The sequence below is a fragment of the Nelusetta ayraudi genome, unplaced genomic scaffold (assembly GCF_046127955.1).
Source record: "Nelusetta ayraudi isolate G7.1 ecotype Tasmania unplaced genomic scaffold, CSIRO-AGI_Nayr_v1 ptg000120l, whole genome shotgun sequence".
NCBI lineage: Eukaryota > Metazoa > Chordata > Actinopteri > Tetraodontiformes > Monacanthidae > Nelusetta > Nelusetta ayraudi.
This window is the reverse complement of record NW_027466170.1, coordinates 2,419,070-2,443,807: the sequence shown is the minus strand read 5'-3', so window position 1 is coordinate 2,443,807 and position 24,738 is coordinate 2,419,070. Positions and strand designations below refer to the sequence as shown.

The 24,738-nt window shown below is 46.0% G+C and overlaps 4 protein-coding genes and 2 long non-coding RNA genes across 6 annotated transcripts in view; 3 read left to right on the top strand and 3 right to left on the bottom strand.

Annotated features, from left to right (window-relative positions):
* Nucleotides 1–621, top strand: part of ltbp4 (latent transforming growth factor beta binding protein 4) — a 36,753-nt gene extending 36,132 nt beyond the window's left edge. Inside the window, exon 39 of the mRNA XM_076049853.1 lies at nt 335–621. Within this exon, the coding sequence (XP_075905968.1) occupies nt 335–477 (143 nt within the window). The 3' untranslated portion in view covers nt 478–621. The remainder of the gene's footprint in view (nt 1–334) is intronic.
* An 853-nt stretch (nt 622–1,474) lies between these two features.
* Nucleotides 1,475–1,751, bottom strand: LOC142903949 (uncharacterized). The gene is made up of 2 exons (XR_012929302.1): nt 1,547–1,751; nt 1,475–1,506 (listed from the first exon to the last, which is right to left on the bottom strand). It is a non-coding gene; the product is annotated as an uncharacterized LOC142903949 (long non-coding RNA).
* A 3,228-nt stretch (nt 1,752–4,979) lies between these two features.
* esrrd (estrogen-related receptor delta) lies at nt 4,980–10,649 on the top strand. Its single transcript, XM_076049915.1, has 8 exons — nt 4,980–5,513; nt 6,107–6,434; nt 6,738–6,891; nt 7,475–7,591; nt 7,701–7,808; nt 7,890–8,051; nt 8,394–8,666; nt 9,932–10,649. The coding sequence occupies exons 1-8, from the start codon at nt 5,458–5,460 to the stop codon at nt 10,168–10,170; spliced, it is 1,437 nt and encodes a 478-aa protein (XP_075906030.1). The 5' UTR covers nt 4,980–5,457; the 3' UTR covers nt 10,171–10,649.
* Nucleotides 10,650–11,046: 397 nt separating this feature from the next.
* Nucleotides 11,047–17,966, bottom strand: shkbp1 (SH3KBP1 binding protein 1). The gene is made up of 17 exons (XM_076049647.1): nt 17,834–17,966; nt 17,198–17,251; nt 17,031–17,076; nt 16,809–16,941; nt 16,644–16,724; nt 16,378–16,548; nt 15,838–15,928; nt 15,523–15,713; nt 15,296–15,411; nt 14,658–14,745; nt 14,444–14,560; nt 14,144–14,314; nt 13,891–14,046; nt 13,538–13,634; nt 13,255–13,439; nt 13,061–13,163; nt 11,047–12,681 (listed from the first exon to the last, which is right to left on the bottom strand). Exons 1-17 carry the CDS (start codon nt 17,887–17,889, stop codon nt 11,937–11,939), a joined length of 2,601 nt encoding a protein of 866 aa, XP_075905762.1. The 5' UTR covers nt 17,890–17,966; the 3' UTR covers nt 11,047–11,936.
* Nucleotides 17,967–18,706: 740 nt separating this feature from the next.
* Nucleotides 18,707–24,738, bottom strand: part of naalad2 (N-acetylated alpha-linked acidic dipeptidase 2) — a 7,757-nt gene continuing 1,725 nt past the window's right edge. The window contains exons 4-20 of the mRNA XM_076049648.1: nt 24,148–24,249; nt 23,933–24,058; nt 23,700–23,780; nt 23,416–23,521; nt 23,220–23,313; nt 23,009–23,104; nt 22,447–22,532; nt 21,894–22,013; nt 21,653–21,735; nt 21,517–21,580; nt 21,363–21,430; nt 21,191–21,282; nt 20,998–21,088; nt 20,466–20,730; nt 20,274–20,355; nt 20,072–20,164; nt 18,707–19,330 (exon numbers count right to left, since the gene is read on the bottom strand). Of these exons, the coding sequence (XP_075905763.1) occupies nt 19,141–19,330; nt 20,072–20,164; nt 20,274–20,355; nt 20,466–20,730; nt 20,998–21,088; nt 21,191–21,282; nt 21,363–21,430; nt 21,517–21,580; nt 21,653–21,735; nt 21,894–22,013; nt 22,447–22,532; nt 23,009–23,104; nt 23,220–23,313; nt 23,416–23,521; nt 23,700–23,780; nt 23,933–24,058; nt 24,148–24,249 (1,839 nt within the window). The 3' untranslated portion in view covers nt 18,707–19,140. The remainder of the gene's footprint in view (nt 19,331–20,071; nt 20,165–20,273; nt 20,356–20,465; nt 20,731–20,997; nt 21,089–21,190; nt 21,283–21,362; nt 21,431–21,516; nt 21,581–21,652; nt 21,736–21,893; nt 22,014–22,446; nt 22,533–23,008; nt 23,105–23,219; nt 23,314–23,415; nt 23,522–23,699; nt 23,781–23,932; nt 24,059–24,147; nt 24,250–24,738) is intronic.
* LOC142903812 (uncharacterized) lies at nt 23,000–23,950 on the top strand. The gene is made up of 4 exons (XR_012929292.1): nt 23,000–23,114; nt 23,225–23,302; nt 23,374–23,515; nt 23,692–23,950. It is a non-coding gene; the product is annotated as an uncharacterized LOC142903812 (long non-coding RNA).

Here is a 24,738-nt window from a genome sequence, read left to right as displayed (position 1 = left end):
CAGATATGACGCAAGACTGAAAAGATGAATCCACTTTTGTATTTTCTTGTTTTTCACCTTACATTTCCGCCAGACTGGGTGATGTTGCAGCAGCTCAAGGGAAAGCGAGGAGTTATTCTGTCTTGCTTAACTTTGCCGTATTCCGGCTGTGTTCCTGAGGGAGGCAGCTCGTCGTTGATGCGTTCCCAACCTGGGAAATTTCTCCACTGCAGCACTCCGCTTAATTTCACTTTTGACATAAAAAAAACAAAAACATAAGTTTTATATGCATAATAACAGCTTATAAAACAACGAGTGTGTGTGTGTGTGTGTGTGTGTGTGTGTGTTTTCGCAGATATAAACGAGTGTGAGGGCGGCGTCAGCGTGGGCTTCCCGTGTGTGAACGCTCGCTGCGTGAACACCGAGGGCTCGTTCCGCTGCATCTGCAGGAGGGGCTACATCATGTCGCGCAGGCCCAACCACTGCGTGGTGGCGTAGGCCTGCACTGGTCTGGTGTGGATCTGGTGGACTGTACCGGACTGGGCGATGCCGGTCTGAAGGACTGTGTGTGTGTGTGTGTGTGTGTGTGTGTGTGTGTGTGTGTGTGTGTGTGTGTGTGTGTGTGTGTGTGTGTGTGTGTGTGTGTGTGTGTGTGTGTGAGTCTGACGGTGTGAAGACTCCATGTGTGGGCAGACTGTACTGGACTGGACTGGACAGGACAACCAAACACTATGTTTAAAGTGCATATTCCTTAGGGCAATTCAATTCTCTGTTCACTATAATGTGGACGGAGTGGACGTTATACTGTAGATAATAAAAAATTTATTGGAGGATTTTTTTTTTTACCTTTTTTCGACTAACTGAGTGTTCCACCGTAATTTGGCTAAGAGCTACGGCTAAGCAGTCAAATTATCCCTCTGTTTGTGTCAACAGACCACGTTGTTAGTTTATGTGCTCCATTTGTTCCGGGGTCAGAAAGGTTGACCTTGAAGGAAACGTCTTTTTTTTCTATTAATGCCTTGACGGTAATGCATTCATACGTGCATTAGTCTGGTGCAGTTTTCAATTTGTGGAGATCACTGCCAGTCGTGACATTTTTAGATTATTTTTTTTTACGTGCAGATGCAACAGTCTAATAATGTATGGAAGTGGATTAGAGCCACAAGATGAGGGAAAAATATTACAGGAAGGAGATTTTTTTATTTAAGTTTTCATTTCGAGTTTTAAGTTTTCATTTCAAGTCAAAATTTCGTGAAAAAGTCTAAATCTCTTGGACAAAGTCCAGCGACTAGACTGGATGGATGGAGGATTGACACAGTTCCCCACAGTTAAAAGTAAACTGGTGAAAACAGGTGTATCACTCAAGGTTCACCCACAGTAATCAGGAAACCACTAGACTTGCACGCAGAGCCTTTCCACTTTATTCTCGACATTTTGACTTACTTCACGTTGACATTGATTGCGAAGTTCCGATTTTATTTGCAAAATTTTGTGCTTTTTAAGTCAACTTTATTCTCGAAATTTCGACTTAAGTCTCGAAATTTCAACTTTATTCTCGAATTGGAACCTTGAAAAAAAAAATCTATCTTAATTTTGTTCTCTTCTTGTGGCCCTAATCCTCTTCCGTAAATAATGTGTATGTAAAATACAAACTGCTCTGTCGAAAGAAAATGACAGATGATATTGTATTTGCAATTTTTTAGTTGACTGTAAAAAAAAAAAAACATATTTCAAAGATATCTTATATGTTTTTCGACTCTATACCCATGTAGCTAACAGTTGAAAGAGGACTTCACAGCCATACTTAGTCACCCAGAGCAGTGCTGCGTTATAATCCACTTGTCTTTGTTGAAATTATAGCTGTGAGTCGATGTGGATTTTGCCGCATTTGAAGAATCTGCTTTTTTTAAAGATGGGATTCAGATGATTTGTCGTGATTTAAAATATATATATTTGTAAATAAAATCTGATCAGCTCACCCAATGGAAACAATGTCAGCTTTATGTATGTAAAAACAGAAGAATATTGTTTGACCCTGTTATTTTTTCACTTCGGCTACAGCTAAACACTGAGCAGTGGTGCTGATTTAGATTCCACGTCATCTCCGACACAATCAAGTGATTATTCGGGGTCTGTTTTTTTTTTCCAATTTTCTATATTTTATTTGTTCATGTCAAGTTTGTTTTATCGGCTCTTCCATTTCCTCTCGCCAAAAAAGTAGCACAGTAAGTTGGTAGCCTCTGTAGTTGTTGTTTTGTTTTTTTGCTTCCTCATGAAGTTAACGTGGTGTGACACAACATTCCTCCTCAACATCTATAGTGTGATGTGTAAAGTGCACTGTATCTTCCTTTTGAGATTATTATTGTGTAATTGTTTGAATTCCAGTGTCTGTTTTTCTTTTTCTTTCTAATGGTTCATTTTGATGGTCAATGATTCACTTTTTTTATTGGTTGTATGAGAAGAAATGAAAATATATTTGCACACAGATTTATTGAAACTCCCGCTTCTTTTGGCTTTTTTTTCCTTTCTTTCGACGAGGCCTCGGCCGTTGGTCGTGACGTTGAAAACCAAATGGATCAGTAAATATAAAACTTCACCATCTGCCTGGATTCTCTGAAGTGTGTGTTAAGTGTTCCATATTTTATGGTCATACAACTTTGCTTTGCTTTGCTTTGCTGGACAAGCTCCAAAAACATGATGTGGTGTTATTGAACCTCTGCGGTTTTCTTTGGTTTTTTTTTGTGTTTGCAGCCTAATGAACCGAGCATTTGAGATTTGAGAACGATTTGAGAACCAGTCACCTCAGCTGATGCTCGCGTGCTGATCAGCGCTGATCCTCCACCTGCTTTCATAACCCTAATGCCTCCTCAGTTTATGGAGTATCCAGGCCTCTAAGCCTACTTACATTATAGGCCAATCTGTCCACACACAGACTCAGACACACACTTTCACCTGGGGCAGCATTAAAGAGATTACAGCGGCTTCACCCAGTACAGAGGCTGAAACTGTGAGCCAGCAGAATATCAGCTCTCGCCTCCGCCACTGTTTGTTGCCACTCGCACACACATCATTCACTGTGTGTGTGTGTGTGTGTGTGTGTGTGTGTGTGTGTGTGTGTGTGTGTGTGTGTGTGTGTGTGTGTGTGTGTGTACAAACAGAAAGCGTCAGGCCGGCTCAGATTGAAAAGACAACATTGCCACTGATAAGCACATCACACAAAAACATCAAAACCTGTGGCGGTAATCGGCGGTCGGAGCGGTCTGTGACGTCATTGCATTTTCCTTGCATATCTTTTGAACACGTTTGTTTATAAGAGCGAGTCATTCAAGTTCAGCAAGGGACGAAATGCCCGCCTGTGGTGCCATACAATCTGTCAGGCTTAATTGGACATCTTTTTTCTTTGGAGCGTCTGTGTGAATTTGAGGCGCTTGTGGCCGAGAATTATTCTCGAGGAAATGAAAGTCGGCTAATAGCGGTGACGCAGAAGCCGCCGTCTCAATGGTGTAACTGGTTCAGACGGTCAGGGGGATGAACAGTGACCCACATCGGCTCGACGTGAGTGAGTGGAGATTTAAAAACTGGTCCAGAAAACTTTGGAGTGGAACTCGAACGGCAGAAACTATCGAGTGAAACTTAAAAACTACTTTATAGCGCTGAATCCTTCCGCCCCAAGCAATATTTATGATAAAGTTATTTATCATTGGTTCAAAGGCAAATCCACCAAAACAGTTGGTTCCCTTTCACATGCCCATAAAACCAGTTTACACAAGATTATTATATCTGCAAGCGCACACACACACAGTCACACACCAGCAGACAAGAGGCACAGATGAGTCGATCTCTTCTGATGGAACAGACGTAGATGGGCGTTCTTAGCTGCCTCTACACGTGTGTGTGTGTGTGTGTGTGTGTTCAGACCTGAAACCACACAGGGCGAACTTGAGGGAACAACAGCAGTGTTTCCTCGTGACCCCGTCCCTACATGCCTCCCATTGTTTTCACCGGCCATGTTTTCATTTTTCAAATAACCAGAACGACGATGGAAACCCTTTTTTTTTTTTTTTTTTTGCACAGCAACCTTGACCAAAGACAAAGCTTGCAACACTTCAATTCATTCAGCACTCGTTCTTTATTGTATTCAGCAATGACGTTTTACCTTTAAAGCTGAGCATTTTCCCTGTAAATGTGCAGTTTTTATTCACTAAATGTGGTCATTGAGATAAAGCAGTTCTAATTTTACAGTTTAATTAGCATTTAATTTACTTGTGTAAACACTCTAAAAACGCTAAAAACCTTTTTTGAAATTTGCAAAATTTTGCAAACAAGTAATAGGAGCATAAATATTACAGTATCAACCTCATTGATCCATTCTTTCTTTTTATAAGTCTATTTAGGGGGAGAGTTAACTTGGTATTGATTACTCACATGCTGCCTGTCAGTTGCCTCATTGATTGTCTGTCCAATTGTTTCAGCTGCCAACAGTGTTGGGCTGCGTGTTTCCAAGTGGTTTGGTTACAGGATGAAGCTCAAACTGGAGTCGCTGGAATCTCCTGAACTGGAGGACCGACAACCAGTATTCCCAGGAGACCTGCAATTAGCCAAAGAATAAAGCTGGGGTATAAGAATATGCTGCAAGTAAATAAATAAGCAAACAAAAACACATAATGATAGAGATAGCTTTAACACAATATTTAAGGACTTTTATGTGTCCTCGTATGGAGGTCCTGAAAAAGTGTAAAAATGCAAAAGGTCTTATTAATACTGATATGCACACACACACACATACACACACACACACACTGCAGAATTTTTCTAGTGATGACACAGTTGATTTTTTAAAAATCTTTTTATCTTTTTTGATCATTTATCGTTCTCATCTGTTATTCACTTCTGTCAAACTTTTTTGTCAAGTATTTCCTTCATTCATTGCAATTGAAGATGTTCTCTCATGTTCACTGCAGTCCGGTGCATTTTCAGAATGTATTTATTTATCTATTTATTTTTATTGACCGCAATGTAAAGTGTTTTAAGCTGCACATTGCCCCCAGAGTGGCCGTGGCCTACATCTGTCACTGTCCAATCAATAGAGATGATAGTAGAAGAACTCAGCTCCCCCCTCCCAACTCCAGGCAGAGGGGTGTGCACGCCTCACACTGATTGGCTGATTCCTTGGACCATGCCTGTTCATCCTGTGCTCAGTAGGCGGATAAATATAACCCACGAGCTTCACGCGGCTGCTCAGACACCCAGGAAACTTATTAATTCACTGTTGTTGTTGTTGTTGCTGCTGCTGCTGCTGCTGCTGCTGCTGCTGCTGTTTGTCGCTGCTCTCTCTGTTATTGGACCTGAAAGTGGCATCAGGGAAGCTGCGTGGGTTGTGAGCCAACGCATCGCTGACGACTGTTCAAACAGGTTCTCGCTGAAGATTTTCAGTCAGACTCTGGAGGCGACGCTCAGGTTGTTTCCAGCCGGCTCAGGATGGACCTGAAGGACTTCTGTCTGACAGACAACTGTCACTTTGTCAGCCCACAGCGGTAAGAACTTCACTGTAGTAGCGACTCTTCATTTGTCCTCATCTCTTTTCAAGATACTGCAGTGATTGATGTTGTTTCATCATTGCTGAGCATCAACAAAGTATGTCAACAGATGCTTTCAGTCAAAAATAATGTTACACCCTCATATGTATGTACATATTTTTAAAAGCTCAACACTTATATGTATATGTATATACTGTAAATATTAGAGTTTTTACAGTTCTAATATTTACCCCAATGTTGAATGGAAGCATCTCAGTAGAGACCTCAACCAAAGTGTTATTAGTGTCCATTTTTATCATATAGTCTTCAGCAACTGCAGGAATCCGTCCATAAAAAGTTTGTCTGTAAACAAACCTGATTTGTGACCCATACTGCAGCCAGCCTCCAGAGGGCGTCTGAGATGTTTTGGCTTTATAATTGCCAACAGATTTGTACAAGAAATGAATGAATTAACTAAAATCAATAATACAAAGGTATTGGGTGATATTATTAATGTGTCTCCTTTATGAATATACTTTAATTTCCCTTTAATGAAATTTTGCATAAAGTGTCGATCATTGCAGCGTTTTAACGTTTTTCCTCTTCTTCAGACTCTTGGACTCCTCTTCCTCCTCTTCCTCCTCCATGGCTGATGCAGACCAGTCTCCGTCTTCCTTCCTCCACTCTTCCCCTCTCAGTCCCTCCTTCGGCCTGGAGGCCACGCCCACTCTCAGTCCGGCTCACCCAGCCTTCCTCCTCCCGAGCCCGGCCGACTCCACCTCCTCATGCTCCTCCTCATTCAGCCTCCACTGTGGAATCCCGGAACCTGAGTCCCCGACGGGATCCAGTTCCAGCGGGGGAAGCCTCGGAGGCGACGCTTTGATGTCAGAGGCTGCAACTTGTTTTTCGGCGCCGCAGATGGGCTCCTTTTCAGCGCAGGTGACGATAGTTTTTTTTTCCGAAAAGTCCAAAAGCATCGTCGGAAAGAGACGTTTTTTTTTAAGTTTTTATGTTTAGAAGGTTCAAATTTGACTTATGGTCGAAATCCACAATCTAAAAAGTGCCTTTTTTGAGCTTCATTTAATAATCCACATACATCTTGTAAACCATTGAGCACCATTTTTTTGTTCAGTGGTCACCTGTGGTATTGCAACTAAACACTCTCCTATGGCGCAAAGAGGATTTTCCCTCCTTAAAAAACAGATTTTATTTCACAGCAATCGTGTCTTGACCTTCCTGCAGGTGGACTCCATCCTGCGGGGCGACTTCCTGACCCCAATGGACTCCGCCGGGCCAAAGAGACTCTGTCTGGTGTGTGGGGACTTCGCCTCCGGGTATCATTATGGAGTGGCGTCCTGCGAAGCCTGCAAGGCCTTTTTCAAGAGAACCATACAAGGTGGGCATTAATTATGTGAGCGTGTGTGTGTGTGTGTGTGTGTGTGTGTGTGCGTGTGTGTGTGACACGATCAATAGGTTTGCAGGCGTAGCTGATCAGTGCAGCCGCATTGATTGGTGTGTGAAGCTGTGAGCTCGCCCATCAGCTGCAGATAGTGTGCCGCGGCGATCGATCGGCAACATGTGAGCCGGCCCGAGTGAGGATTTTTTGTTTTGACTTTCGCAGCATGAATACCATCTTTAATTGGACTCATCAATATCTGCTAATTGAACTGTAAGCCCCCCCAGTAATTATTGTGGGGAGGGTGGAAGGGGGGGAGCAGACAGACTTGTATAGATTTCTGTGAGAAGGAACAGGATGACAACTGGGACAGACAGACAGACAGACAAACAGACAGACTAAAAGTAAATCAGTTTTGTTCTCATGGTGGACGTTTGCATGCCAGGTAGCAAAAAAAAATAAATCAAAAATCAAATGATACACGGCTCAGTTCACGTTCCAAAAAGCTGAATTTCAAGCTTTATCAACTTTTCGACGGGTTGCGATTTCATTTCAGCATGCTTCCTGTTTTTGCGTCTCCTAGGCAACATTGAGTACAGCTGCCCCGTGATGAATGAGTGTGAGATCACCAAGCGGCGGAGGAAAGCGTGCCAGGCCTGCCGCTTCCGCAAGTGTCTGCAGGCTGGGATGATGAGGGAGGGTAGGTCCTCTCAGTCTGGCAACCGCTGCCTCTCCCGCTGCTTCCAAAGTTCTCTGCCGGGGGGGGAATGAAGTCGACTGACAGGGAAATCTGCCCCGCTGTCTCGCAGGTGTGCGTTTGGATCGCGTGCGGGGGGGACGGCAGAAGTACAGGCGGCGGGTGGAGACGGGCTTCAGTTTGTACCCCAAAGGCTCGTACCCGTCTGCCTTCACCAACAGTAAGTTCTCCTTCTCTCTGGGAACCTTCCAGAACCTCCCGCCACTCACTCGCCCTGGTTGACCGTCTCCTGTCTTTTCAGGGAACAGGGTGATCTCGCACCTGCTGCTGACAGAGCCCGCCCCCTTGACCGCCCACGAGGACCAGTCGACCAATGACAGCAGCCTGCGCGTCGTGTTGACCCTCTGCGACCTCCTGAACAGAGAGCTGCTGGTTCTGATTGGCTGGGCCAAACAGATTCCAGGTACTAAACTAGCCACTGTTCACCTTTACTTATTATGGGTTTCTTCAGTTGACATGAAATACAACATAGCAAGGCACACATCAAGGGAAAAGCAAAGAAGAAGAGACAAAAAGGGGGATAATGTGGCTTCAGTCCGTTCAGTGGCTTCAGTTAAGAAAATTATAAAACATTTTCCATAATTTCCAGAACTTGTAAAGTTTGTTCTTTATAGTGTAGCTTAAAGTCATTCCCCTCAACCATTGTCCTCTGGGTGTATCTGATTTTACTGTTCAGCTTTCTTTAAAAAAAAAAAAAAAAAGTTTCATCTCAACCCTCTTCAAAAACCCGCTCTCTCTGCGCCAGGATTCGCCCGCCTCTCATTGGTCGACCAGATGTCGCTGCTGCAGAGCGGCTGGATGGAGGCGCTGCTCGTGGGCGTGGCCTGGCGCTCGCAGGCCACCTCGGGGGAGGAGCTGGCCTTTGCAGAGAACCTGCGGCTGGATGAGGCGCAGTGCCGGGACGCCGGATTGGCCGAGCTGTACGTGGCGCTGCGTCACCTGACTGCAAAGTACGGCGCCATGGGCCTGAGCGCGGAGGAGGCGGTGGCGCTGAAAGCCGTGGCTCTGGCCAACTCAGGTACAGCTGCCGCAGCTGCTGCTACAAATCCAATTCTTCTGGTCATGAAACCATTTTTCTTTCTTTTTCATTTTTAACCCCGGTTGTTGACACGCAGGCTCCGCCCACAAACTGTGGTGCCCCAGTTGCACCCCGATATTGATTTAACAATTACAAGACTGGAGAAGCTGGAAGGGAGGGAGGGGCTTGTCTGAGCGTATTGATCCCAAGAGGCGGGGTTATTGGTATTGATCAGAGGCTGAGAGCTGAAGCCTCGCAGTATTGATTACCTCACAGCACTCTTGTTCTGTGAATGTTTCATGTGACCGCCCATGTATGACAGTGTGGGCCTGCCCCGGTGAGGGGACACTGGTTGGCACCGCCGACTCGAGGTCTGGTCAGTCTCTCAGTGTCTGAGACGTGGATCAATAACCTTTATTGATAGACTCGTTTCTGGATCTATGAAGAGTTAACTGTCTGCTGGAGGTGTGTATGTGTGTGTGTGTGTGTGTGTGTGTGTGTGTGTGTGTGTGTGTGTGTGTGTGTGTGTGTGTGTGTGTGTGTGTGTGTGTGTGTGTGAGGGATTCAGTTCACATCAATATTTCACACAATAGAGGATGTTGCTTGTCTGGGTTGTGCGACAACTTTCCTCCCACACTTTTTACCCCTCGATTAGCAACATTGCTAATGCTGCTAATGCTAACAGCCGTTGCAGTGTCTAGAGCATATGTGTCAAACTCTGGCCCACGGCCAAAATTTGGTCAGCAGTGTAATTATATTTGGCAGCTGCTGGCTTGCTGGTATTATACAGCACGTGTTCTTCTAACACTACAAATCCCAGAATGCTCTGCTGATATTTTGGTGCGTCAATCAGGACAGGACGGTCAGTAAAGGATATTATTATGACTTAATTGGTTTATTGATGTTATTTTATTCTTCAATGTCTTACCAGCCCGTGGTAGATTTTTCGATGACATTTTATTTATTTTGATTATTTTTTAATTAGAAATTCCATTTTGCATGTGTGCAATATTAAGTTATTTATTATATAGTATTAAGCTTTGCTTATTCCATATTCAGGTTGAAACAAAACCTGTTTGGGCCCATATAAATAGGTTCCTTCTAGAGGAAGGATTGTTCAAAAAATATCAGTGTTGGCCCGAGACCAAGTATGCCCCAAGTTTTACATTTTGGCCCCTCTGTGTATTTGAGTGTATTTCAATGTGGGGTAATATGCATAGGTGGTCTTCATTCCGGCTCATTCTCCGTGTGAATCTGCTCCACAGATGCCGACCCACTGGATTGCCCGGACTCGGTGCACAGGTTCCAGGACGAGCTGCATGAGGCCCTGCAGGAGTACGAGTCGTCCTGCAGGGAGCAGCGGCGAGCAGGACGGCTGCTCATGACGCTCCCGCTGCTGCGGCAGACGGCCGGCCGAGCCGTGCAGGCCCTCCTGCAGCTGCACCGCCACCGACGCATCCCTCTGCACAAGCTGCTGCTGGAGATGCTGGACGCCAAGTCCTGAACCGGATTCTTTCCCTTCACACCGCTGCTGCCACCACCCTGGATCACCCCAGGTGGCTTATGGTGGCAGCGAGGTGAAAATATAAGATGTTCTCTTCAATGAGGAGCTTGTAGGAGTGATCCTGATCAGATGCTGAATCACCCTCAGCTGGTTCTTTGACCTTACAGGTCGCGTGAAATGCAAAGTTCAGTTGCAATCCATAGTGACAGATGCCAGAATCTGTTTCTAGACTGCCCAGAAACCACAGTCCTCCTCCTTTTACTTCTTCTTGTCTGCTACACCTTACACTAAGTTTGTCAGTCACCTGCATCATTATTCTTACCGTGTTTTGTTCTGTTTTGTGTGTTTTTTTCCCCAACATGATTTGTATTGTATGATGAAGACGAATTTATTTTTTAAAACAATATTCATTGTGTCAGCTATTTTTCTAGTCATAGAATGCTTTTGGAATAAAGATTTTACTTTATTTTTTTAATTCCAACTCTTTAGTCACACAAAGTGCGTCTTACTTCTATTTCAATTTTGCAGTTTAAGTGCACAAGGCACATGAAAATACCTTGTGTGTGAAATAATCCAGCCAACAGTATAATTTTATCTAACAATCCTACCAACTCAAATAGTTTTTGTTCCAGGTATAACGAGAGTCAAACAATAATTGCACAAAGAATCATGATTCTCAATAACAAATCAATATTTATTTTTGCTAGATTTGTAACTGAGCAACATCGCTGGTTGTGTTATTGGCTGAAGTCAAAAGTTATCAAAATGAAGGATACCAAACATACAAATTAAAAAAATAAGTTTCTATACAAACTTCATGAAACGGGCTCTTAGAAAAGGTTGTTAAAAAGACTCAGCTTCATTTCCCCCCCCACCTACAAAACAGTTAAGTTAATGATTTTTTTCCTCTCAAAAGAACAGTGTAAATGTTTTTTTTTTTTCAGAACAATCTTCTAAACCTTCTCAACACTTCACTTTTCTCCATCAGCTGCTCCAAAACAGGAACCTGCTTGCACAATCAAATTGTTGACAATGCTACACTGCAGAGATATCATAGCAATTTACCACTGAAGCCCTGCCCACTGCAGCTTTACCATCAATTCAAACTGCATGGAACTAAATGGGAGAAAATAGTCACAGCAGTTGTTTTTCTCACGTCAAAAGTACAGTTTAGCTGTTAACAGTTAACAGTCAGTTAAGTTATGCACAAACTCACAGTTTCATCATGCCACTAGTTCTATGTATACATGTTAGAAAAATTGGCAAAATCCTGCTCCAGATGAAATCCCACACAAGATTAGCTTCATAAAATAGTTTTATCTGCTGCTCAACATTTTGGATAACTGGCTGTTTGCAACTTGGAATATCTCTCACTTCGAACTCTCTAACTCAGTGGGGGCGGGGCCTACTGAACAGTCAGTCAAATGTATAAGTTAGCCCTTTGTTTTTTTTGCGTTATTTTTTTCGATGGGAAAGCTGAAAGATGAAGCAGCAGGTGCAACGTTAAAACCTCCTGGGATTCGGAAGTTTATTTCTGCTGCTGCTTCGCCCTCGATTCCCCACCTGACACCGATCATCAACAACCTGGAACTACCAGACATGCAGTCACCATAGCAACGGAGTTCTATTGGAGTTCTATTGGAGTTCTATTGGAGTTCTACTGGACACCTAACAAACTGCCAGATGTTAGGAGCCCTTTGAGGAAAATGAAAATACCACCTAGCTGCTGTGAACAGAACTCAGTGCTGGGCGTCCTGCAGGCCTAGTCAGAAGCTGGTCTCGTTCATGTGTGGCTTGGGGCTGGTGGGCGGGCCGGGGGTGGAGCCGGGGCTGGGGGCGGGACTTGTGGCACCCACCGGGCTCTCGGGGGAAGCCGGGCTGTCGGCAGGAGGCCCGGCGACGCCGTGGCGGGGTGATACCGACGCCTGGGAGCGGGTGGGGCTGAGGGCTGGGGTAGGGGCGGGGCTGGTGGGGGAGGTGGGCGTGGCCCTGCGATGCAGCGAGGACGAGGGCGAGGGCGACAGCGAGGAGGGCGCCCCGAGGGAGTGGCGCGACCCCGGTGACACAGAGAATGTGTTGGCGGTCCTGAGTCCGAAGCGGGCCTCCAGCTCGCTGCACACTGCCAAGCTCCGCCGGACGCCATCTGACCCCGGCGGGACGGCGAACCCGGGACCCCCCGCTGCCACTGCCGCCACCGCCTCGGAGCCCTTTGCTCGCTCCTGGCAGACCTCAATGAAGTTGCCCCGCCGCACCAAGCCGTCACGGTCCGGCTGCCTGGGGCGCGGGCTGGCCGAGAGGTTCTGGTTGTGGGCGGGGCCTGCCTGAGGCGGGGGAGTGACCGAGGGGCCCGAGTCTCTGCTGGGTTTGCTGAAAGGCACCGGGGGCGGGGCCTGCCGCGGCAGGCTGCCGTACAGGGAGGCCGCGGAGCCTGAAGCTCCGCCCCCTCGACCTCCACCCGCTGCGGAGTAGAGTCGCTCCATCCTGCACGAGTCGCTGAGCTGAGAGTGAAGGCTGCAGAGACAGGAGGTCCGAAATGTTCACATTAACATGTTTGAAAAAAAGAATAAAAGGAAAAAAAGATGAGAACATTAATCCCCCTGTGGGTAAAGTGACAAGCTTCACTGTCTTTCACCAAACCTCCTTCAAAAGAAAAAAGTTTTTTCTAACATCTTGAACGATGACAAAACTTATACATTTTGTAAATAGAGGCGCACAGCCCGGAAGCACGCGAGAGGAAAATCGATTTGAAGATTTTCCTTTTTTTAACATCGTCTTGACTCATCAATCCGATTTCAATTTAAAATCCATCAATCGCACATCAGCTCCAGCACGTTTTCTGTGTGTGTGTGTGTGTGTGTGTGTGTGTGTGTGTGTGTGTGTGTGTGTGTACCTGCAGGTGGAGGCTCGGGGTGTGCTGTCCGGCGTTCTGGTCAGAGCCAGGTCACACTGGTCCAGCAGCTCCAGCAGCTCCTCCTCCGTCGGCCCGCCCAGCGCTGCCGGGACGACCAATCAACAGCCACGTCACTCACCCATTCTACCCGCGGCCAATGGCGGCATGCGTGACCCACGGAGAGAACCTCTCACCTCTGATGTCGACCTTGCCGGCGATGTCCATGGCGGTGGTCAGGTCCCACATCTGGATGCTGCCGTTGCCGTGGCCGCTGAACAGGTAGCGGCGCGGCCGCGAGCCGATGCGACTCGAGCCCTCGCACTCGTGCACCATGAAGGCCGTGATGGAGGTGGCGTCCACCGAGCGCACCTCGCACACTCTGACGCACGCGCGCACACACACACACACCGACAGTCAGTGGATTAACCTGAGCAGACAAACTGATTTTTGGATTTCCTGTCACAGTCGCTCTCTCACCTCTTCCCATTGGACGACAGCCTCACGTAGAGTTTATCGATGTCCGGAACGACTCTCTGGATAAACACCTGCTGGTCGTCTCGCTCCCCATACGGACCTGCAAAACACACGGTGACAGTGAGGACCAATGGCGGAATTTTTTAAAACTATATAACGTGTGTAATATTTCAACCGATGCCCTTTGTCATCTATTTCCCCCTTTAGGTACATTTTAGAATATAATAATAACAGGACACATTGTTTTAGGTTTCTATGTAGAATTCTGCCTATTTCCTCTTCATGGTTGATTTCAGAACCTAAATGTTCTGCTCAGCTGGTGTGACTGTGTGTGTCCCTGTGTGTGTGTGCGTTACCTATCTCCGTGCCGGCGCTGCAGCCTCCGTGTCCGTCCACGTCGTCCAGGCTGAGGATCTTGAAGGAGGAGAGCGGCGTGGAGCCCGGCTGGGTGGAGATCATCCCTCGGAACCGCGTCACCGTCCAAGTGCGCACGTGGTTGTTGTCGGCGCACACTGACGGAGAGAGATAGAGAGAGACCACCATGTCAGCGCAACAGGAGCTGGTTGGCTGAAGTGGATGTGTGTGTGTGTGTGTGTGAGTGAGACATACCTGAGATCAGGTGTTTCTCAGACAGCATGATCTTGGTGACCGGGCTGCGGTGGACAGAGAAGGTCTGGAAGAGCTGCGGCCCCGAGCCCACCGTCTCCGGGTGCTGGACGATGACCCGGACCGTCCCGGAGCTGGTGCCGTACGCAATCTCGATCCAGTTCCCACTGTCACCTGGTCACATGACCGCCAGCCACGCAGGAAACAAAGGTACAGTTCCCATTGGTTTTAAATATGATCTTTAAAAGGCGTCAAAAAGGTGTTGTTGTGAAGCGAGAGGAGGAGTCGAGAGGAGCTTCTCACTGGTTTTGGGTGTGAGGTAAACGCTGAGAGCCGTGATGGCGTCCTCCGTCGGGTCTCTGTACAGCTCCGTCACCAGCAGGTCGTTGTCCTTCATCCTCAGCGGGAACTTCTGCACGTCTGACAGAGTTTAAAGGAACGCTTTTACTGACCAGAAGAACGGCACAGAATGTTCTGCGCGGCTCCGGTTGTGAAATTCGGACGCTTCGCGACTCACCGATGTAGTAGATGGAGCCGTTGTTGCAGCCGAGGATGAGGAAGGAGCCGGCCGTGTCGTAGCTGCTGATGGGAACCACGTCCTGGTTCTGTGGGCCAGAAAATGATGCAGCGATCAGTAGAAAGATCAAAAGGATTCTGGGACTTGGTGCAGTCAGAAGGCAACACTAGTGTTGCCAACTTTCATTCAGAAAAATAAAGGAGCCCTCGGGGCCATGACCATCATAGGCCAGTGGCTCGCCAGTAGTGGTAAATCTTAACTTAAAATAGGGTTTCAAAAAAGTATATGGTTCACATAGTTTGAACTGCTTTGTTACCAAGAGACCTCAGAAATACGCTGAATGCTGAAAAGAACAAGCGATCCTGATTCATAGCTTACTCTACGCAAGTGACACAGCCAGTACGGAATTGTTGTCAATGGCTTGCGCAATGATGTTGCCTGCAGCTACGCAGATTACGGTTTTGAACGCAAACTCTATGGAAATGAACTTGAGTTTGCATCGAAAATACATTTACGTTCAAGACAGCTCAGAAATACGGGAAAAAACCCCATCCCATAATAATTCAAAGCGGGACGCACCATTTCACTGTCAAATACGGCACAATTCTGTATTTTAGGCAACTCTAGGCAACACCCACCTGCCAGTGTTTGGTGACGGCGTTCCAGACTCCCACCTTCCCCGTGTGACTGGTGGCAATCAGCTGGTTACCGACGAAGAAGAGGGCCTCCACCGGCACGTTCAGGCTGAAGACGCCTGGGAAGAAAAAAAATCCAGACAGAATTTGTTACATTTTGTTGCATCAAAACCAAGAATTTCAGACGCGGGAATCACGCCCTGAGATCCCGAGGTCACGGAGGCTCTCACCGATCTCGTTGCCGTTGCCGTCCGGGCAGATGGACCACAGGATGATGTCGATCCCTGAGGCCACGGCCACCATCTTGTCGTTGTCGCCCAGCGAGCCGGCCATCACCTTGGCGTTGAGCGCCACTCTGTCGATCACCCAGTCGAGGCGGGGGGAGGTGAAGACCTGCTGCCAGCCGGTCGACTCCTTCACCCTGGGGGATGGACAGCAGTGCAGGGGGTGAAGTGAAATCAATACTTGTGAAATATTGAATTAATATAAAATCCCTGCAGATGGAAGTTGGTGGACAGGATTTTTTTTTGTTTGTATATTTTCACCTGTAGCAGACGACAAACTGAGCGTAAGCCACGGCGATCCAGTTGTGATGCCCACAGATGATCCGAACCATGCCGGGATCAGACACCTGACCTACACACATACACACAGAGAACATATGACAACACACAATATCAGTCACACTCGCTGCGTTTCCATGATCACTAGAATTGTGCAAAACCTAAATATCGTAGCAGTGTAAACAACTAAACTTGGAAAAACCTCTAAAATATGGCTAAAAGGTTTTGATGCTCTCATGAGGATTATTTTACAAATAATCAAAGACAAAAATATAACAACCATTCTTGAAAGCAAACAAAAGTAAACGTAATTCTCGTAAATTTTGCGGGACAAGATTTTACGAGGATTACGGCGTCGCACCATTCAATGGAAACACTTGCAAATTGCAATTGTGCTTTGTTGAAATTTTTTTTAGAAATATTGCTTTTATTTTGTGAAAAACTGTAATGGAAATGCAGCTACTGACGGTCTAAACACAGTTATAAACATCAGGCTTTAGTATATCTGGATGATGTGTTTACCTCCTGGAACCCTCTCCTCAACGTTGGCTCTGCCTAGTATCCCAGAATTCCCCAGGTTGGGCGGCATGGTGTTGCTGCGCCTGACGGGCGCCCTCTCCATGGGAACAACTCTGCCCGTCATGAACTGCGAGCCGGCCACGCTGTGGCGGTTCAGCCGCTTCGCTGGGTAAACTGGGGCGGGGCCACAATAACAAATCACAGGGAGGTTGGGTCGGTAAATGACCGCATCAGAGAAATCCGGTCGGACAGGTAGGGCTGGGTTGTACCTGGTGGGGGCAGGTAGCCGTTGAAGAGCACGTTCCCGCAGGACGAGCGGTCCAGTTCGTCACACAGCTGCAGCTTCCGCACTGTCAGACACCAGGAGATCATGGTTAACACACTGACAACAGCACAACAGCAACAGGGGTTGGCGGGTTTCCCCGAGGTCTCACCCAGCGGCGTGATGCCGTAGAACTCGGCCTCGTGCATGAGCATGTGCACGTTGGTGGAGCGGGGGTACAGCTCCTTGGTGCGCAGGAAGTTGAGGATCGTGGCGAACAAGGAGGGGTCCCTGTCGATGAAAATCTACAGGATGAGAGAAAGGACGAAAAGTCAGTCTGGTCACGGCGCCAGTCGGTGAGAAAAAAAAAAAAATCATTCCAGCAGGCGCTTACAGCTCCAGTTTCATCCTTCAGGGTGGAGATCCGGCCGCTGAGCAGGCTGGAGACACAAACATTCAGCTGTTAGCCATAGAAGTACACTGAAGAAACACAGCCGGTCACAATAGCTTCTTTTCTCGTTGAAGGAAGTGTTTCTGCGTGGGTTCGTGTTCCGTACTCACCTGGAGAAGAAAGAGTCTGGGACCCAGGTTAGGGTCTGTCTGGAGGTGCTGAACCTGGAAACGAATAAAAAAATATAAAATAAAAAAAAACAAATAAATAAACGGTAGTAGTACAGCAGTTCTTATATTATATGAAAACTTCGTACAACGTCAGGACGTCAAGGGACGAGGACATTGTCACTCGTTTTCAATGAGTGAAGTAAGTTATTGACGGTCCCTGAGAGACTAACCGGAGCAGAAGGGCAGTTGGCCGCGACTAGTACAGATATTAGCTTCGGCCAATGCCACCCGTAGCATTTACAACATACTTCCAGTCTCGCGTCTCTGTTTTTAAGCTCTAGTTCGATGTGTAATGTGTAATGTGTTCTTGCGTGTTGCTAACCGGTTCACACCGCTGCTGGACTCCTCCAGCACTGAGCTAACGACACGGTGCTACACGCTAGCTCACAATAATAAATGCTATTCAGACGAAAAGCACCGGGTAAAAACCATAATGAGAAACAGTGTAAATTTAAACTGCAGCATCTCAGGATTTTTACTCGCAAATATTTTAACTGCCGAAAAACAGCAAGAGTATTCACTGGAAGGGCTGGCTACCACCAGCCGACACTCCCCAAACATCCCCCACTTCCTCACCTCTTTCCCCCGACATTCAGGTGGATGATGTCGCCGCTCCTCGCCGAGTTGATCATCGTTCGGTGAGGTTGCCGAGCCTCGGAGGGCTGCGCATCCACAACAAAAACGTGATCGCCTCAACAACAAAAAAAATGTTTAATCCATTTTAGTGTGGGATAAACTGAGCTTCCGTCCTTGTTCTTTCAAGCCAACTTCCTGCCGCACACAGAGTGGGGCGGATGGATGGGAGAGGTGCAAAACCCGGCGCTGGATCCCTGGAGCGGAAGGGCTCGGTTCTCCTCTGACAGGACATCCAAAGGCCCCAAATCTCAGTTCCAGACCAGGTCGAAGGGTCCAGAACAACTGGAGGTAGGAAAACAGCTTTCCTTAAATCTTCTCACAGCTTACAAGCTAGTTAAGAAACAGCCAGTTTTACCACAAACTGACTGTGAAGCTGACTTTTGCTGACGGCTTTTACATGCATTGTCTAGTTTTTATGGAAACCTTTTCTCTTCACATTAATTCCACTACTTTGAATGACTCAACAAATAAACAAAATTAAAATTAAAAATAAATGTTGAACAAACTAAAGAGAACTGGAGACTGTAACATCAAAGTGATTGAGATAAAGGGCCAGATGGAGCAACTGACCTAAATGTTTCATTTTTTGTTCATGTTGAGTCACATTTGGGCTGCGTGTCAACGCTCTCCGTGTTGCATTCGCTACATTTGCAACATTTGTCATATTTGTGGCCATGGAGGAAAAACAAAAAACAAAAAACAAAAAAAAATCAAAGTAAAGCACAGGCTAACTGATAAGATTGCTAACATTTTTAATTCTGGCACCAAAGACATTATGCATCAAAGTCATCAAAATTATTTTTTAGTGTGCAAATAAACAAATAAACAATAAAACGTCAACAAAAACCATCCAAAGACATTTGCAAGTTTTTTCGTGTGTGACGGTGATAATGAGATTTTCTTCCAAGTAACTTTACATTCACATGTATGTCACACATATCTCAAGTTTTTTAAATTATTCTCTTTATTTACATGTGAAACATATCCAAGCCGTACCACTATGTAATTAACAAGTTATACAACAGAAACCCACTGACACACACTGAGTGTCGTGCCGTCACGAAAACAGATTGTCTTTAAACTTTGCAACATTTAGAACTCTACAGACATTTACAGGATTTTGGAGAATTCTAAACAGTAAACCAGTCCCGCAACAGCAGCGTCCACACACAGTCCTTCAAATTCCATCCCTAACTCTTTCTTCCCTTCAACTGAGGAACAAAGCAGAGTTGTAAATTGTGCTTGAATCAGGCAGGAGGCGTCAGAGTCATGGCGGCAGCATGCACGGTGAACGCTGCAATGCTGATTTGTCGCTTAACTTCCTCCCAGGACTTCTTGGGCTGGGCAGAGTTGTTGATGTCAAACAATGCATCGTAGATCCCGGGGAAAGACTCTCCTGCATATTTATTATGGCTGCTGGGAGCGAAAATCACGTGTCTGAAAACACAGGCAGGAAGTCGTGTCACAGACAGATACAGATATAATATAATATATATATATATATATGTATGTATATATATATATATATATATATATATATATATATATATATATATATACATACATACATACATATAACAAGATGATTAAAACTGACCTTGATGACTTAATTCAAAACTTGCTGGACCAAGTTGTAATTCAAATGACATTTTATGGCTATTCTAAAGGGTATTTTAAAAGCAATAATGCCAGTATATTAGAATTCTACTGTGTTTTGCCATAGACCTACTTTTTCTTAATTAAAAAAAGTAAATCGAAGATGTAAATTAATCAGTTGATTTACATTTGCTTTGCCTTCAGGCCTAATCTGAAAAATTTAGAGGCATCAACATTGAAATCTTTAAGATGACCTTTTCTTGATTAAAAAAAACAATCACATTATGAATGTACTGTAAAGGTATTCACTAGTTTGCAGTATGCTTTCTTACCACTAGATGCCACTAAATCTTTTTAAATATTTTCTTCTTGTAGAAATGGCAATCACTTCCTGCCCTGATCATTTTACGATGTATGACAATGAAATATTAAACTATTATTACATACAAACAAGCAACAAAAAAAAACTCCACTGATGTTACTTTAGGAGATTAGATTCCAAACAGTTTTGACTTGCATTGTGAAACCATTTTCTATAATCAGTGATAAGATGCAACCCCCGAAAGGTCTCATGTGACTAACCTGTAGAAGGGTCTGCCAGGTAACCCCAGGGGGTCGATGAAGGCTCGCTCCAGGTACATGAGCTGGTCATTCATGACGCGAACCTGCAAAGAACTGATGAGACATAACTGGACCTGTTACTTTTTTTTTTTTGGATGTAGCCAGTGGTTTTTATTGTGTGATCCAGACACAAAGTGAACTAAAGTGATCATCGCAGACTCACTCTGCTCTGTTGAGACTCTGCAGTCGCTCATGGAAGTCCCTGGAAGCCACGGTGAAGTTTTCCACAGCAGAAAACAAAGCATCTGAACTCACAGGAAGGTCAAAACGTTAAACAGGAAAGGCTTTCCTCCAGAGGAGTCAGGAGGTTAGTGGTTAACAGTAAGTAAGTTAGCAGTGGATAGAATCATCTCACCGAACGACACCTGGTACTTCTTCATCTCCTCGGGGTGCCTCTGCGCCACCTGTGCGATGCTGTGCGCGTACTTCTCCAGCGCAGCGGCGTACTCGCTGGCATCCAGAGGGAGCACCTGGGAGTCGGCCAATAGGAAGACGAGGCCGCCTCTCACCTGGGCGACCGCACGCAGCCTCTCGAAGGACGGGTCGTAGAAGTTCTGCACCATCTCGAAGGTTTCGTACACGCTGTGGTAGACCGGGTAGCTGCTGTAGAATTCTTTTTTCTAGGGGTGCAAACAGACGCACTGTAATTGTTCCAGTTACGGCACTTCCCCATTAATTAAACTGCATGGGCATCAACTGCATCATCAACAGTGTGAAGCTTTTGTCTCCTCCCTGTGGCAAAGACAATAACTACATAAACAGTTAACGTGCCTGGGAAAGTTACCTACTGGCTTCGGTTGTGAATTTAATTTGCACGCAGATAGAAGGTCACAGGTTGCAGGTCTGCCATGCGTTTATTAGGGGATGTGTGTACGCTCGTGTCTCACCTTGTTCTTAGTGTATCTGGCTCTGCCTGCAGCGATTCCCAGGCGGATGAAGTAAGCCTCAAAGTCGCTGCCTGACCCGAGTTTACTGATCCTGCAATGTGCAAAACAGAAGAAAAGAGTCCGATTCACTGATTTGCACTATTACTTCTTGACTTTTGGTTCCACAGCTCTGCACAAGTGAGAGGCTTTCTACCTCGGTGCATCGCGCACACTCGTCCAGTTGTCCCTCTCGTGCCAGCTGTCGTACAGAGAGACTCCCTCCTCTCCCTCCTCTGGACTGCGTATCTGCATGCATTCATATAGAGAAACGATGATGAGTGCAAAGGCCATGAGCCAAATCTATTTATAGAAACTTTAATGTGCACCTGTTTGGTGAGGTCATACACGAGCGTGTGCAGAGACGGAGTGCAGTCGACCCTCAGCGTGTACATGCCTGGAATACAAAGAGATGCATTTAAACACATCCAAGAAGAACCTATTATCTTTTATCTGAACAACAGGGCATTCAAACACACTCACCCTCGATGGCAGAGTCTGCGTTGATGTAGGCCACAGCTCTCTCTTGCAGCATCTTTGCGTTGTCCTGTCCGGATGAGGAAAAGAGTGGTCTAGTTTTGTGAAGGCACGTGTGTATTGTAGCGGTGTAGGAACGTACCTCAGCCCACTCAGTCGACCCCAGGAGTCCAAATTCTTCTGCGTCCCAGCTGGCAAACACTACGGTCCGCCGAGGCCTCCAGCCTTTCATACACACAAACACACACACACTGTTTGTGAGTCTTCGTCAGGACCCTGCAGCGGGCCACCCGCCGTGGAAATCTCTCTCTTTCTATGAGGTCAAAGGGCAGCAAAAGTAATTAGTCACCACTGCCTTCACCCTTTCAACCATAAGGCCTCACCCTGACTGAGCAGCCTGCCGGCGCTCCTCACGTTCTCGTGGACCACCGCGGCACCAGACATGGGGTCGATGCCTCCAAACACCCAGGCATCGCGGTGTCCTCCCAGAATGACATACCTGTCTGTGCAAACACACAATGTTAGTTATTATTTCACATGCAAGGCTTTTACTGGCCCTCCCAGAGCTGCGAGCTCTGGGAGGGCCAGAGCTAGCTTTTAATGTTTGTTTTTTTAAGCTTTATTTTCAGTTTTTAAAAGAACATTTCCAAAACAATGGTAATGATAATTACATGAGCTGTGCAAACCGGCTCTAGCTTTAACACGTTAGCTTCCAGATTGTTTACATTGATAAATGTGCCTTGAAGTGTTAAAAGTTAAAAGTTTATTTATTAAATCAACAGAGGCATAATTCTTGCATTTCCCAACAACTGCTAGACTATTATTAATGTTATTGATCTTCCTGCTAACCCTTTTTGTGCTTGGAAAGCAAAACTTGACCTTGATTTGTCATCAGTCATCTGTGTGTAAAATGTGAGTTTTATTACGATGACGTACCTGGTTCCAGAGCTCCTCTGATCTTGCCAATTACATTGTAGATGCGAGTCACTTTGTTATCAGTGTGGATGTTCATACGCACTCTCCTGACATGCGAAAAGAGAAAAGGGAAACTCCATAACTTCATAAAACAACAACAAACAAATAGAATGCAGGGAATTAATTGAGATCCAGCTGAGGTCCTTTACGATGGAGCAGTAAAATAAAACCAAGTTATTTTTGTTGGTTTTAATGACAGAAATCAGCAATCACCACTCTCTAAACACAGCACTGTTGTCTCACAGGGGGCCGATACTACAGGCTTTATTTTTGTCAGCCTGTAAATGTATGTGGCTTGCTCACTGGAGGTACAAAGACCTTCATTGTGCCTCAGCTGGCTGCGGGCCACCGGGCCATTAAAGCTCAGCCAGAAAACAAGAGTAACAAAGGAGGAGGAGACAAATCGAACGCTCAAAACACAGCAGAGTAACTGCAGCGGAGCGGATGGAGTGGAGATCAGAGAGGAGGGAAAAATTCTACGGTTCTGACTGTGACAGGGGAAATAAATTGTTGGAGTACTCACTGGCTCTGGAAGTCATGAGTGAAGCCCGGACCAACTCTGTAGGAGACATTCAGCGCTCCCTTCCAGTTGTTGGGTGGAATCTGTCCTCCCATGTTCCTGTTGAATGGTAAATGATGAGATAGATGATTTAGTTTTCAACATACAACAGCGTTTCATGGATTTCAAATCTGAGGACTATAGATGAACTGCACAAAGTGCAAAAGGCTTTTACTGCAGCAGGTGAATGGCGTCATGGTAGCCGATGGGATGCACAGGAATCCTGGGGAGGCCGACTGCGTCGCCGAGGCTCAGTCTGTGAGTATATTCTGGTCAGAGAGTGAAATTAACAGCGTGAATATTTTTTTTTAACGATGAAATGTATTCAGGCTGCAATAGGCGTCAGGAAGTTTACAGCAGGATGGAGCCACCTTTGGCTGGGTATCCTGGCGTGAGAGGGTCCCCGGCACCGTTCAGATTGAGGACGTTTCCTCTCTGAGCTCCTCCACCTGGGAGGTTCCATCCATCAGGGTAGGGCTGTACACACACACACACACACACACACCCCCCAGTAAAGCTGTATAAAGCTGATGTTGTGATTCAATATCAGTCTCAGCTTATTAAGAAAAATAATTGTGAAGAGTAATTTTGATATATGCTAAAGTTTATCTAGCATTGACAAACTCACTCCTCCCTTCCTCACACAGTGCCCTACCTTGACTCCCGCAGCTGAGTAATCTGCAGGGTCAGAGAACATGATAATCCCCTTCGCTCCTGCTAACACAGCGTTCTTCACCTGGCGAGAAAAAAAATGGTTCACAGAAGTTGCTGCATGACGGAAGGTTATGAAATGACCCGCGGATGAAGGTTCAGACGCATTTGCAGGTAAAAAAAAAAACATTAAAAATGAATCCGAATCTTCCGCCAGTCAAGGCCGTCTTTTCATACCTTATTACCTCGGAATATTTTCCCGTATCTGACGATGACAATCCTGCCAGTGACATTGACGCCCATCTCCCTCTCTAACTGGAAGAAGTCCTCCGTGCGGCCGTAGTTCACGTACACCAAATCCCCCTGGAGAGAACGACAAACCAGGGCACGAGGAAATTTGTAGAGATTTTTACGACATTGGTGCTTTTGCACGGTGTCGTGCCTGCACAGACCTCAGGTCGTCCCTTGGCAGAGAATGCGCTGTACGGAGGCACGACGTTGGCGACGTCTTCATAACCTGCAGGCGCTGGTTCAGCCAAGGACGTGTTGAAAACCTTTGAAAGGAAAAATGATGTGTTGAAATACTGATGGCATTATGTTTGTTTGTTTTTACTAGAAAGTGCTTTTTTTTTTTTAAGAAATAAAAAAACTTTCATTTGTTTTAATGACGTAATGTTATTTTGCAGAAAGATGAGCCAAAGTAGGTATCAGCAGTCACTTCTTGTCATGATGTTTCCCTGCCGTGCATCTCAGCGACACTGCGGGATCATCACCTCTCCTTATGACAGGCACAACCGCTTTTATCTCACGCTGAGGCCGTAAAAGAACCTTGGACTTAAAGACTCGCTGCCTTTGCAGTGGGAGAAGATAAAACAGCTGGGTCGGGACAGTGTTTTAAATGTTGGTCGGATTTGCCGCCAACAGCAAAACAGAGTGACTGACTCATTTATGTGCAGTTGTTGTGTTATTGTATTAAGCCACTAACCAGGAGAACCGCACTACTAATCAGGAGTTCTGAGTCAGAAACGAGTGTTTAGCACTCG

Excerpts from the sequence above, each read along its gene's own strand:
- esrrd (XM_076049915.1), top strand. The coding sequence starts at position 5,458 with ATGGACCTGAAGGACTTCTGTCTGACAGACAACTGTCACTTTGTCAGC. Across the intron at positions 8,052-8,393 it reads CTGGGCCAAACAGATTCCAG|GATTCGCCCGCCTCTCATTG; the intron begins GTACTAAACTAG and ends TCTCTGCGCCAG. Across the intron at positions 8,667-9,931 it reads CGTGGCTCTGGCCAACTCAG|ATGCCGACCCACTGGATTGC; the intron begins GTACAGCTGCCG and ends TCTGCTCCACAG.
- shkbp1 (XM_076049647.1), bottom strand. The coding sequence starts at position 17,889 with ATGATCAACTCGGCGAGGAGCGGCGACATCATCCACCTGAATGTCGGG. Across the intron at positions 17,077-17,197 it reads CCAGACTCTTTCTTCTCCAG|CCTGCTCAGCGGCCGGATCT; the intron begins GTGAGTACGGAA and ends TTGTGTCTCCAG. Across the intron at positions 16,942-17,030 it reads TGAAGGATGAAACTGGAGCT|ATTTTCATCGACAGGGACCC; the intron begins GTAAGCGCCTGC and ends CTCATCCTGTAG.